Genomic DNA, 14908 nt, shown 5'->3' with positions numbered 1-14908 from the left:
TGTATGTTTCCTTCTTGACTCACCAACTTCTAGAATGCTGATAAAACAATTAATAACGTCACACAATTGGCTAATATTTCTTATCAACATTTTTGATGTTCTTCAACTGAGCAGCATTTGGCAATCAAAAAGTTTTCAAAGTTTCAAACTTAAAAACAAACTCCATGATATCAATCACCAATTTTGTAGAGCTACAATAGATACATCTTTCAAAGAAACCATGTAATAGTAATAGTAATAGTCCCCTTCCATGGCGCTCATATCCAGGCACATTGCGCATCTTTCGCTAGCGATTTGCTAAGTTACAAAGTTTTCAAAGTTACAGTCTTCTTAAGATCTTCTTAAAAACAAACTCAATGCTATTAACTTACAATTTTGGTAAGCTGTGATAGTTACATCTTCCAAAGAAACCATGTACAGCGTCTGTAGAAATGATTCGCTAAGTCCTTGAAATGACCTAAATCTGCCAGAAAATGTTTGTCCTGTATTGCTAAATTTCAGAACCACCATAATCATAATCTGCCCATTGAAACTGGCAGATGGTATAAAGTACCAGTAACTGAGAGAAATGGCCCACTTTGTAAATCAACTGATTTAGGTGATGAATTTCATTACTTATTCCTCTGTGCAGTTTTGGAAAACAGCTAATTCACAAATATATTTACACTAAACCAAATTTCTTTTAAGTGAACTTACTTTTTAATACTTGAAAACTAGGAACTCTACGAAAATCACCTAACATGTAACATTTATGTTATTATACACAAACAGCTTGTTTCACATTTGAATATTGTACTCTGATATCGGTTCTCACTGCTCTGTGAAGGTGTTGATGTGTATTGTATACCTGTATATTAGGACATATAGTAAATGTTGTATCTCTAATGCAGCTGTTAGTGACTTGAGTGTAAATAAAGTTCAGTTCAGTTCAGTCAGTTCAGTTCAGTTCAGTCAGTTCAGTTCAGTTCAGTCAGTTCAGTTTGGTTCAGTTCAGTTCAGTTCAGTTCAGTTCAGTCAGTTCAGTTCAGTTCAGTTAAGTCAGTTCAGTTCAGTCAGTTTCAGTCAGTTCAGTTCAGTTCAGTCACAGTTCAGTTCAGTTCAGTTCAGTTCAGTTCAGTCAGTTCAGTTCAGTTCAGTCAGTTTCAGTTCAGTTCAGTCAGTCAGTTCAGTTCAGTTCAGTTCAGTCACTTCAGTTCAGTTCAGTCACTTCAGTTCAGTACAGTTCAGTCAGTTCAGTTCAGTTCAGTTCAGTCAGTTCAGTTCAGTCAGTTCAGTTCAGTTCAGTTCAGTTCAGTTCAGTTCAGTTCAGTTCAGTTCAGTTCAGTTCAGTTCAGTTCAGTTCAGTTCAGTTCAGTCCAGTCCAGTCCAGTCAGTTCAGTTCAGTTCAGTCAGTTCAGTCAGTTCAGTTCAGTCAGTTCAGTTCAGTTCAGTTCAGTTCAGTTCAGTTCAGTTCAGTTCAGTTCAGTCAGGTCAGTCAGGTCAGTTCAGTTCAGTTCAGTTCAGTCAGTACTACAGGATCATGATCCCCTGCTGCTTCCCAACTGGAGATAGTGCAGTGGTTTACAGTGTATGAAATAAGGCCCGTCCGACCGACTGACACGGTCTACATTTCTGACGGACGGTCTAAATTTACAGCTAGCCAGCCCGATGGTCTGGTAAATTTTTTAGATGTTCCATACATCTGAGTAAATTCACCATATCTGGTCTGGTTAAATCCATTTTGGGCTGGTAACATTTTGAAGTTACCAGCCCTGATGTCTGGCTGGATTTTGGCTTATTTCATACACTGGGTTTAATGTTTGTCCAGCAGGTGACTAACATGACAGGATGGTCAGGCTTGCTGGCTTGGTTGACACATGTCATCGTATCCCATTTGTTTAAATCTATTGATGCTCATGCTGTTGATCACTGGATTGTCTGGTCCAGACTTCGATTACTTACAAAGCTCTGCCATATAGCTGGACTATTGCTGAGTGCGGCGTAAAACCTGCACTCGCTCACCATTGTCAATGGGGATTTAGCTCAGCAAGGTACCAGTGGTTTATCAAGGTCTTATCAGTTATTCCTTTGATTGAATTTTTTGCAACTTAACTGGCCACTCTCTTGTTGTGCTGCCACCTGCAAATTACCTAACATGTAATACATTTACCACATTAAACCTTTTTAACCCAATCTTATTTTGATTAATTATTACTCCAGACATGAGAAATGTCAAATGCGAAACACTGATTGCTATATATCCGTGACAGCCTCAGAGGCAGGGGTGAACTTTACAGAGTTATTTTGCATAGTGTAAGTAATCCAAGTGCTGTCACAACTAAATGGTGCTTGTGACAAAGTCATTAACTGACGACAAATACACAGGTTTTGGGCTTATACAAAACATAGATGACAAGAACGGTGTAGTAATTGTTGTATTGTATGCAGTGCAGACAACTAGGTTAGACGGTAATATTCATAGCAGAACCCTGTTGGAAACTAGGCACGATGGTGATGTTGATGACAGAACTCTGTGAGCAACTTGGCAGGATAATAGTATCTAAGCAATACCCTGTGGGCAACTAGGCAGGATGGTAATATCTATAGCAGAACCCTGTGGGCAACTAGGCAGGATGGTAATATATATAGCAGAACCCTATGGGCAACTAGGCAGGATGGTAATATCTAAGCAGTACCTTGTGGGCAACTTGGCAGGTTGGTATAGCAGAAGCCTGGGCAACTTGGCAGGATGGTAATAGCAAACCTACAACTAGTCAGGATGGTAATATCTAAGCAGTACCAACTTGGCAGGATGGTATAGCAGAAGCCTGTGGGCAAACCTTGTGGGCAACTTGGCAGGATGGTAATATCTAAGCAGTACCTTGTGGGCAACTTGGCAGGTTGGTAATATCTAAGCAGTACCTTGTGGGCAACTTGACAGGTTGGTGTAGCAGTACCTTGTGGGCAGCTTGGCAGGTTGGTAATATCTAAGCAGTACCTTGTGGGCAACTTGGCAGGTTGGTATAGCAGAAGCCTGTGGGCAACTAGGCAGGATGGTAATATCTATAGCAGAACCCTATGGGCAACTAGGCAGGATGGTAATATCTAAGCAGTACCTTGTGGGAAACTTGGCAGGTTGGTAATATCTAAGCAGTACCTTGTGGGCAACTTGGCAGGTTGGTAATATCTAAGCATACCTTGTGGGCAACTTGGCAGGTTGGTAATATCTAAGCAGTACCTTGTGGGCAACTAGGCAGGTTGGTATAGCAGAACCCTGTGGGCAACTAGGCAGGTTGGTATAGCAGAACCCTGTGGGCAACTAGGCAGGTTGGTATAGCAGAGACCCTAGGGCAACCCTGTGGGCAACTAGGCAGGTTGGTATAGCAGAACCCTGTGGGCAACTTGGCAGGTTGGTATAGCAGAACCCTGTGGGCAACTTGGCAGGTTGGTATAGCAGAACCCTGTGGGCAACTAGGCAGGTTGGTATAGCAGAACCCTGTGGGCAACTAGGCAGGTTGGTATAGCAGAACCCTGTGGGCAACTTGGCAGGTTGGTAATATCTAAGCACTACCTTGTGGGCAACTTGGCAGGTTGGTATAGCAGCACCCTTGTGGGCAACTAGGCAGGTTGGTATAGCAGAACCCTGTGGGCAACTAGGCAGGTTGGTATAGCAGAACCCTGTGGGCAACTTGGCAGGTTGGTATAGCAGAACCCTGTGGGCAACTTGGCAGGTTGGTAATATAGAACCCTGTGGGCAACTAGGCAGGTTGGTATAGCTAAGCAGAACCTTGTGGGCAACTAGGCAGGTTGATAATATCTTAGCATAGCAGAACCCTGTAGGCAACTTGGCAGGTTGGTATAGCAGAACCCTGTGGGCAACTAGGCAGGTTGGTAATATGTATGTTGGTATAGCAGAACCCTGTGAGTAACTTGGCAGGTTGGTAAGCAGAACCCTGTGGTTCAACTAGGCAGGATGGTAATATCTATAATAGTATGTTGTGAGAAACTAGATTGGATGGTAATATCTATAATAGTATGTTGTGAGAAACTAGATTGGATGGTAATATCTATAATAGTATGTTGTGAGAAACTAGATTGGATGGTAATATCTATAATAGTATGTTGTGAGAAACTAGATTGGATGGTAATATCTATAATAGTACCTTGTGGGCAACTTGGCAGTAATTGGTATAATAGAATGTTGTGAGAAACTAGATTGGTTGGTAATATCTATAATAGTATGTTGTGAGCAACTAGGTTGGATGGTAATATCTATAATAGTATGTTGTGAGAAACTAGATTGGATGGTAATATCTATAATAGTATGTTGTGGGCAACTATGTTGGACAGTAATATTCTTAGCAGACCCTTGTTAGTAATTTGACTATAAATCTGTTTATAGTAGGACACTGTAGTCATATTGACACTGATGTCTGCACTGGACCATGCAGACAGTGTGTTAGAACACTGTCAGATTAAACAGCTCCAAGCCTGCTTGAGTCAGGTGATGAGACTTACTGTCGACTGTCTGTCACCAAACCTGACAGCGTGGGATGATGGCGACAATGTCAACAACTGGCATGAAAGGTGTCCAGCCCGGAGGTGCTTGTTTGCAGGCCATAGTGCTATATCTTGTAATTTTCTGACTGTGTTGCTCACTCACTCACTCACTCACTCACTCACTCACTCACATACCTACCTAACCACTCACTCACTTATTCATTCACTACTCACTCGCTACTCCCAACAATCAATCACTCAATTACTCACTCACCTACATACCCACCTAACCACTCACTCACTACTCACTCACTCACTCATTACTCACTCACTCACTACTCATCACTCACTCACTCACTCACTCACTCACTCCCCACTACTCACTCACTACTCACTCGCTACTTCCAACAATCAATCACTCAATTACACACTCACCTACATACCCACCTAACCACTCACTCACTACTCACTCACTCACTCATTACTCACTCACTCACTACTCATCACTCACTCACTCACTCACTCACTTATTCATTCACTACTCACTCGCTACTCCCAACAATCAATCACTCAATTACTCACTCACCTACATACCCACCTAACTACTAACTCACTCACTCACTCACTCATAACAGGGTTGTTGTAGATGAGCTACCATATTTCTTCTTCTAAGCTTGGGGCGGTGGGGTAGTGTAGTGGTTAAAGCGTTGGCTCGTCACACCGAAGACCCGGGTTCGAATCCCCACATGGGTACAATTTGTGAAGCCCATTTCTGGTGTACCCCGCCATGATGTTGCTGGAATATTGCTTAAAGCTGCGTAAAACCAAATTCAGTCAGTCAGTCAGTCTTCTAAGCTTGAACTCTCCTATAAGCACCAGAGAATAAGCAACATACAAGACAATAAGTGCCATCTCTAAAAATAGTTCAAGGTGAAGTAGATTTAAATCGAATTAAGTTCAGAAAAGGTTTTGTCTATTCATTACAATGTAGTTGCTTATGCAATACTGTGGTTGAAATATAATGCTAAGAATCTCTGATAACCCCGAAACTGTCATTACCTACCAGTGCTGGAAGGTTGTCCAACCAGCGTCTTTATTTAAGGAAATACGGTACATATCAATCAGCAATGATGTTGATGCCTTGCACTTGCATCTACCAGTGCTGGAAGGTTGTCCAACCAGCATCTTTATTTAAGGAAATACGGTACATATCAATCAGCAATGATGTTGATGCCTTGCACTTGCATCTACCAGTGTTGGAAGGTTGTCCTACAAGCGTCTTTATTTAAGGAAATACGGTACATATCATTCAGCAATGATGTTGATGCCTTGCACTTGCATCTACCAGTGTTGGAAGGTTGTCCAACCAGCGTCTTTATTTAAGGAAATACGGTACATATCAATCAGCAATGATGTTGATGCCTTGCACTTGCATCTACCAGTGCTTTCGGTTGTCCAACCAGCCGTCTTTATTTAAGGAAATACGGTACATATCAATCAGCAATGATGTTGATGCCTTGCACTTGCATCTACCAGTGTTGGAAGGTTGTCCAACCAGCATTTAAGGAAATACAGTACATATCATTCAGCAATGATGTTGATGCCTTGCACTTGCATCTACCAGTGCTGGAAGGTTGTCCAACCAGCATTTAAGGAAATACAGTACATATTAATCAGCAATAATGTTGATGCCTTGCACTTGCATCTACCAGTGCTGGAAGGTTGTCCAACCAGCGTCTTTATTTAAGGAAATACAGTACATATCAATCAGCAATGATGTTGATGCCTTGCACTTGCATCTACCAGTGCTGGAAGGTTGTCCAACCAGCGTCTTTATTTAAGGAAATACGGTACATATCAATCAGCAATGATGTTGATGCCTTGCACTTGCATCTACCAGTGTTGGAAGGTTGTCCTACAAGCGTCTTTATTTAAGGAAATACGGTACATATCATTCAGCAATGATGTTGATGCCTTGCACTTGCATCTACCAGTGCTGGAAGGTTGTCCAACCAGCGTCTTTATTTAAGGAAATACGGTACATATCATTCACCAGTGATGTTGATGCCTTGCACTTGCATCTACCAGTGTTGGAAGGTTGTCCAACCAGCATTAAGGAAATACAGTACATATCAATCAGCAATAATGTTGATGCCTTGCACTTGGATCTACCAGTGCTCGAAGGTTGTCCAACCAGCGTCTTTATTTAAGGAAATACGGTACATATCAATCAGCAATGATGTTGATGCCTTGCACTTGCATCTACCAGTGTTGGAAGGTTGTCCTACAAGCGTCTTTATTTAAGGAAATACGGTACATATCATTCAGCAATGATGTTGATGCCTTGCACTTGCACCTACCAGTGCTGGAAGGTTGTCCAACCAGCGTCTTTATTTAAGGAAATACGGTACATATCATTCAGCAGTGATGTTGATGCCTTGCACTTGGACCTACCAGTGCTGGAAGGTTGTCCAACCAGCGTCTTTATTTAAGGAAATATGGTACATATCATTCAGCAATGATGTTGATGCCTTGCACTTGGACCACTCTAAGGTGTGTTGTGCGGGCAGCAGTATTTGGTATAAGTAGGAGATGAATTGTTCTTGATTCCATTGGTACACAGACCAAGTAGATTGTGGTCATTTGATCTTCTGCATTTCTCGTGCCAGTTCAGAACAAGATCAGATGAGAGAATCTCTTCAATACTTTGAAGCATCTCCAGTGTTTATCATGTTGAAGTTAATCTGTAAGTGTTGTCACGACTTCAGAGGATATTGACAAAGGGATATGTAGGAATCACATTTAAACCAGTCAGTCAGTGAGTTTGAATGTAATATGCTCCTATTAATGTTCAAAATCCCTCAAAACATGTAAAATGCCCTTATTAACATGCCGAAAATACCCTTTGAAAATATTTCCTTTTAGAAATATGTTTAATGTTTTTAAAAATGGATCAATTATTCTTTTGTGATTATTCCCATATAAAGAGGAACTTACTTAAAGAAAGATACTTTATCTCTAGCTTTCAGCTGGAATGTCAGAGTTAACTGCAGGCTTGTATGTATAGTGAGTCCTGTGAAATACACAATGCCATTTGAGTGAGTCCTGATGTCATGATAATGCTGATTTTGGAATAAAATCTAGAGGCCAGACCAATTTTATTTCTTGTTTTATGGATTTTTGTCCTCAGAAAACATAAAGGCAGGCGGGGACAAAAATAAAATAAAAATCACCAGTCAACATAATATTCCTTTTAAATACTAAAAGTGTTTTACTTTTTGGCAATTTATAAGGCAAAAAAAAATAAAAAAAAAATGTTGGAGGGTAATTTACATTTTTTGCCAATAAAAACATTAGGATTTTATTTTTTTAGATAAAAAAAATAAGTTTTATTTGTTTTCTTATTCATGAAAAAATACGACAAGAGGATCCGTAAGACAAGAAATAATATTGGTCTGGTCTTATGGTGTCACTCGTTCCCTCTTCCATCACTCTTGTTCACTTGGATGTATTCATACCCAAGTCTTAAAATGAACTCGTTACAGGTGATGTTTTGTTTTTAATTTTTGAGTGTCTTCTGATATCAAATATATACAAATATGAACAAAATCCTCGGCAAGTGTCTGAGATTTCTGACTTGTATCAACTCGAGGTGATATATTTGATAAGCAGAGTATCGCTGCTTGCAACAGCAAACAAGGAAAGTGCAACGCCCAGTTTCACAAAGCTATTGTAGCGCTACGACTGTCGTACCTCCTATTCTGTAACATAGACTTACAACAGTCGTAGTGCTATGATTGCTTTGTGAAATTAGGCCCTGGAGCCTGACATTGACATGCATCATAATTTTATCACCCGTGAAGATCCGGGGTAGTATAGGTCTTCAGCAACCCATGCTTGCCACAAAATGCGACTAATGGGATCGGGTGGTCAGACTCGCTGACTTGGTTGACACATGTCATCGGTTCCCAAACGATGCTCATGCTGTTGATCACTGGATTGTCTGGTCCAGGCTGGACTATTTACAGACCGCCACCATATAGCTGGAATATTGCTGAGTGCGGCGTAAAACTAAACTCACCCACTCACTCATAATTTTATCATTATATACTCAAGTTGAAACATGAACTGCAAATGAATTCAACGCAATCCCCAAAGAATTATTTGCACATGAAACAGAGAACCATTACAAACCGAAAACATCTTCATTGCTGGGGATGTTCAAAGGATCAAGTGCACATGATCACAGTGTGCATTTAAACAGACTACCAACCTCTGTGGAGATTCTTTCATAATTAACCAGACTCACTGATGCTGACTGTTTTCTTAGAACTTGCATTGTTTCTGAAACCACAAAGCATTGAACATTTGTAGGTATAATCGTCACCTTAGTGTTTAGAAAGCTTTGTGCAGCGAAGCAGTGTTTAGAAAGCTTTGGTCGCAGCGAAGCCCACATTATTATATGAAGGGAGTCGTTTTGACATATTTACTTGACCAAAATATTGTCATAAGGGTTCAAGGTCATTGTCATAAGAGGTCGAGGTCATTATCATAAGCTCAAGGTCATTGAGATTAGCAGCAGGTATTATCTGGGAGGGGGCGGTGGGGTAGCCTAGTGGTTAAAGCGTTGGCTTCGTCTCACCCGGGTTCAATTCCCCACATGGGCAAAATGTGTGAAGCCCATTTCTGGTGTCCTCCGCCGTGATATTGCTGGAATATTGCTAAAAGCGGCGTAAAATCAAAACTCACTCACTCACTATTATCTGGGAAGATCTTCCCTTATCTGTGACCAGGCTGATTCAGTGAAGGCTTGAACCCAATGGCACTGATCTTGGAAGATCATCACTTATCTGTGACGAGGACTATGTAGTAAGTGCTGGTCTGTGAAGGTTTGTACTGGGATTTAATACAAGGAAGTTACAATGCAGTGATTCCTTCTTTTAGAACTTTGGGCTATACCACAAACTTTGTCCAAATAAGTGATCTTCTCATAATGGAACAGGATGTCTTTGTTTTGCGTACGCTCTGTGTCTTAATACCAATACTTAGGTCTTTGACTTACTTTAAAAACTGTTGAAGAACACAACACACTGAAATGGGGTTTAATGTTGTACTGAAGAATATTTTGCTTGTATGATGACGTGCATTTGTGTGTATGTGTGGCTGATTGTACTAGCCCAGACTTAAGCTGGTTTTATAGTGCTAGCTCACTGAGATACCATGCCACAGTTAAGCATGAATACCCTACTCAGACACATTATACTGACCCCGAGCCGACCAGTCCTTGTTGTACCCATTAATGCCGAGCGCCAGGCAGGGACCAACAAGTACCATATTGTAACGTCTCTTGGTATGACGCGGTCGGGGGTCGAACCCATGACCTTCCGCTCTCCAGGCGGATGCTTTAGCCACTACACCACGGAGACGGTGAAGAACAGAACAAACAAGGCTGAGGAAGTAGCATAGTTATCATCAAAGCATACCACACAGACATCCTTTATTCAAGGAAACACTTCCTTATTCTAGCTATATTGACATTTAACTATATTATTTATGGGTGATATCAGTATTGGACTGACTGAATGAAGACACGTTCCAGTTAACAGGTTTCCTAATGACTGCCTGTAGACACTTGAGACTTCCGCTATCTATCCCATATCTCAAGAGCATCACTCTCATTTAAAATAAATCTTCAGTCGCAGATATACAATGAAAATAGGAAATAGACTTGTCTTTGTAGACAACATTAATCGATCTTTGTGAAACCTAAAACATGGATTAAATATTCATTTTCCATCCTTGAGTTGTTTGGCAATATTTGCAACTCCTAGGTGGGTTTTCTTGACTTGATTGTTAAGTGGTTTTCAATGAGATCTGTTCCTTTTCTCAGGCCAGACATTTTTATCGATGGATTTTTTAAGATTTATTTCTGTTTGAATATTTATTTTGATATGTTTTTTTTGTCATGTTTGTAAAGCTGGTCTTGCCGGTCTAGTCTCACAGTCCATGCACCATATTATTATCCCCCTCAGCATGTAATGCGGGGGGATATAGTCGACAGCTCGTCCGTCTGTCCGTCCGTAATCATTTTGTTTCCAGAGCATAACTCAAAAACCGTTCTATATTTTTTCAACAAAAATTGGTCGATGTATCAAACAGAACCTAAAGTGGTGCCTTTTGCTATTTACAGATTTTTGTCATTTTTTTTTTTTTGGTTTCCATGGAAACGATTTGAACTATGTCTCAAAATGAGGGTGACCTTTGTTTTTGGAGCACAACTCGAAAACCATTCAATATCTTTCAACAAAACGTGGTAGATTTATCAAACAGAACCTAAAGTGGTGCCTTTTGCTATTTGCAGGTTTTTGTCATTATTATTTTTATTGGTTTCCATGGAAACATTTTGGACTTAGTCTCAAAAATGAGGGATTGGTTTCATTTCCGGAGCACAACTCGAAAACCGTTTAATATCTTTCAAGTCAGACCTTGAAGTGGTGCCTTTTGCTATTTACACATTTTTGGCATTTATATTTTTCATGATTTCCATGGAAACGATTTGGACTTAGTCTAAAAAGACATCAAGCTGGACTTTAAGTAACTGTCAGATGATTTGTTCTTTCAAATATATGGGGGCCAGGGGGATACGTCATCTTCTGATGACTCTTGTTTCCACTAGTGATCTCCCCATACCACAGTGCTAGGGCAGCCTTGTGATTGAAATGTTTGCTCATCCTGGTAAAGACCCAGGTTCAATTCCCCACATGGTTACAAAGTGTCAAGCCCTTGTCTGGTGTCCCCGGGTATTGCTGGAATATTTCTAAAAGTGTCGTTAAACCTCAGTTACTACCACTACGCATTCTTCCTGAATGTAGCATGCCTGAGTGAAGCTGATATACTTTTCATTTCAGAAACTCAGCATTTGCCTGTTGTCAGTCCAGCTAGTGTGAATTTGATGCCCAGTGAAATATATTTCTGCTAAAATGTCTCTGATATGATGTTACGTATTCTCATGTTGAACAAGAATTGTTTATCACAAATACTGATACAAATGTTACAGTCATCTTCATATACTCTTTAAAGAAAGTAGGGGAACTACATTTTTAATTTACGATGAAAAATTTTGGGAGATATATCGGACTCAATCAGTGTTTATATGATGATAATGAATATTTTGAGGTGAGGTGAGGTGAAATTGGGTTTAATGTCGTGCTTGAGAATATTTCGCTCATACGACGACGTGTATGGGTGTGTATGTGCATGTGCGGCTGATTGTACTAGCCCAGACTTAAGCTGGTTTTACTGTGCTGGCCCACTGAGATACCATGCCGCAGTGAAGCATGAATACCCCACTCAGACACATTATACTGACTCGAGCCGACCAGTCCTTGTTGTACCCATTAATGCCGAGCTCCAGGCAGGGACCGACAAGTGCCATATTTTAATGTCTTTTGGTATGACACGTTCGGGGATCAAACGCTCTAACCACTACACCACGGAGACGGTTAATATTTTGAGAGAGCATCACCACTTGCACTTCCTTATGACCATAGTTGTTTGTACATTTGTTGCTCTTGAAAGATGATTTTTTTGTATGACATGAAATTTGCATCTGTACGATTTTCATTTTAAAAAACAAAAACAAAACCGTTAGAAACAAACACTAACAAGTATATGATGCAAGATGATTGTCAAAATTTATGGTCTACAGTGATTTATCGACCTTCTTGAAAACCATCAAAATGAAGAATGACACTCCATGCACATGTATGGGGCTACTGCATTGTGCACGTGCATCCCATGCGTTGTGTTTAGGGGTGGTGATAAAGAAAAATGGTGGTGTGTTCTGTCTGTCTTTAAAAAGTTTGTTAACGCTTATAGTTCCTATCCAAATTGAAAGTTCAGGTTCCCTTTTTTTTTCAGGAGTATATTATATGGAACCAATATAACTGTAAAAACTTTTAGCAATATTCCAGCAAAAATATATATCACACATAATAGTGACTAAAGTCAATTCTATTTTCCTGGAACTTTCTCATCTTGATATGGGGGCGGAGGGGTAGCCTAGTGGTTAAAACGTTCGCTCGTCACGCCACATGGGTAAAATGTGGCCATTTCTGGTGTCCCCTGATGTGATATTGCTGGAATATTGCTAAAAGCAGCATAAAACTAAATTCACTCACTCATCTTGATATGGGTTTTGTAACAATTGAGTGACCAAAGGTTACAAATATCAGTCTGCAATATCCCAGTTCTTGCATCAGTTGGTACGTGATGAAGTCTGGACAAGGTAAACCAGGGTGATCTTGGTGAGCATGGTGAGCTCCAGAACCTAAGCTGTTGTTGACCCCACAGAAGTGGAAGAAAGGACTTAAAACCTGTGTGAACATATAAAATTCCTGATGCATATTCAATTCTATGACACCACAGTTTTGTATGTGCATTCGAATTTTGTGTAGGACTGGTCAGTCAGTGGTTGTCACCAGAAATGGGCTTCACACATTTTACCCATTTGGGGAAATCAAACCCAGTCCTTTGGCGTTACAAGCGAAGGGTTTAACCACTAGGCTACCCCACCGTCCCTTGGATTGGTCAGTGTTGCAATGAGTAGAAGTCTCTCCTGATTATGAGACACAGAATGAAACATTTTTTTCTTTCAATATATAAACAACTCTCGATTTGCAAAGGACCAAAGAAGTGGTTCTTTCAATGGTTGACTGAGATAGTTAAAAATTCAGTTTGCCCCAAAAGTCAGATTAACCCACTGGTTAGGCCACATAAAATAACTTTCTTGTTTCTCATGCCTTCTTTTTTTTAAATGGGTAGGCAGGGGGGATTTTATTTTAATTTTTTAATTTATGTTTGTTCTCATTTTCTGTAATATGTTCGTCGAAAACCTAGAATGATGGATTTCGGAAGTATGTCGGCTTCATGTGCGCTAATTTACCAGTGCAAGTTTTTTTTTTAAATTTAGGGTCGGACGGTAATGAAAAACAAGAAATTATTTATATGTGGCCTTAGAGTGTTGGCTAGTTGTTACTGTAGTTTTAGTGGCACGATAGTTTGCTGTTGTTTCAGAAGTATTAACTTTCATTTATGGGGTTTGTATACTCAATAGAGATATCTGTTAATGGTTTTCATGTCTCTTTCACAGCAGCACACAAGATGGTGATGAGGGAAGTGGTGGAGCTGAAGGTCAACTGAAGGTCAAGGCTGGTTCTGAGAAGAGATACCGAGAGGACATCAAGACTACCTACCTGGTAAGTCGGACATTTTCATTTGAAATATTGAGGGCATTTGTGAACATATGACATTGTTATATCCAATATGTACACATATGTGCCGTCTGTTTTGCTAGTGAACAGTTTCATCTTACAGTATGTATGATTCTGAAGAGAAGAAGATTCAGGAATTTCCGGGAAGATCATGTTTCAGCTGTCTTTTTATTTTCAGGTCATTTATCTGTGATGATATCACAGTTATTTTGCACCATAATTCAAATAGCACAATATATTATTGTCTGATTCATCATGTCACATGTCACAATTCTCAGCTCCCTTGGAAGTATCCACCCAAAGTTGTCACAGAGGTGTGAGGACATACATTGTAATGTAATCTATGTTCACATAACTGTTGAAACCATCTTTAGAGATACCCTTGGATGATGGCTGTTGCAGTTTCAAGCAACAGCAGAACACAAACCCAGGTTTGAATAATACTTGTTGTAGACAGTGACTAAATGTACTCGTGTCTTGTTATAATCTACTATACATGATATACCATGCTTCCTGACGTTTTCTGAACAAGATGCATATCCTTATATTCTACTGATGAAATTATTGCCATTCATAATTATTCATTATTATTAGAATTGATACATGGTCTGAATGAAAATGGGTGGATGGGTGGATCGGTTGGTCAGTTTCGATGACAGAATGGATCGGTTTGACAGTTTCGATGACAGAATGGATCGGTTGGTCAGTTTCGATGACAGAATGGATCGGTTGGTCAGTTTCGATGACAGAATGGATCGGTTGGTCAGTTTCGATGACAGAATGGATCGGTTGGTCAGTTTCAATGACAGAATGGATCGGTTGGTCAGTTTCAATGACAGAATGGATCGGTTGGTCATTTTCAATGACAGGATGGATCAGGTGGCCAGTTTCCATGAATGGGTAGTATCACAATTGCTTTAATTGATGTACATGGCATTAATCACCAGATCATCTGGTCCAAATTTGATTATTTTACAAACTACCATCGTATAGCTGGAATATTGATATGCGGGGCATTAAACAACAAAACAAACAGTCATTATTACTATAATTTTCCCAATGCAAAGAATGAACTTATGCACTGTCCAGCTTTGACACCTATTGTTTCACCGTTTTGATTGTTTGCTCCCTTAACTACGAATGTGACTTTAAGTCAA

General features: G+C 40.1%; 1 protein-coding gene across 1 annotated transcript in view; it reads left to right on the top strand.

Moving 5' to 3' along the window:
* The window catches only part of LOC124257762 (leucine-rich repeat and coiled-coil domain-containing protein 1-like), a 358457-nt gene extending 344386 nt beyond the window's left edge, over positions 1-14071 (top strand). The window contains exons 10-11 of the mRNA XM_046691888.1: positions 13631-13736; positions 14030-14071. Of these exons, the coding sequence (XP_046547844.1) occupies positions 13631-13736; positions 14030-14071 (148 nt within the window). The remainder of the gene's footprint in view (positions 1-13630; positions 13737-14029) is intronic.
* Positions 14072-14908: the final 837 nt, after the last annotated feature.

Source organism: Haliotis rubra, unplaced genomic scaffold (assembly GCF_003918875.1).
Source record: "Haliotis rubra isolate DU_JTF1 unplaced genomic scaffold, ASM391887v1 Scf671, whole genome shotgun sequence".
Classification (NCBI taxonomy): Eukaryota; Metazoa; Mollusca; class Gastropoda; order Lepetellida; family Haliotidae; genus Haliotis; species Haliotis rubra.
This window is presented reverse-complemented; position numbering and strand designations above follow the sequence as displayed.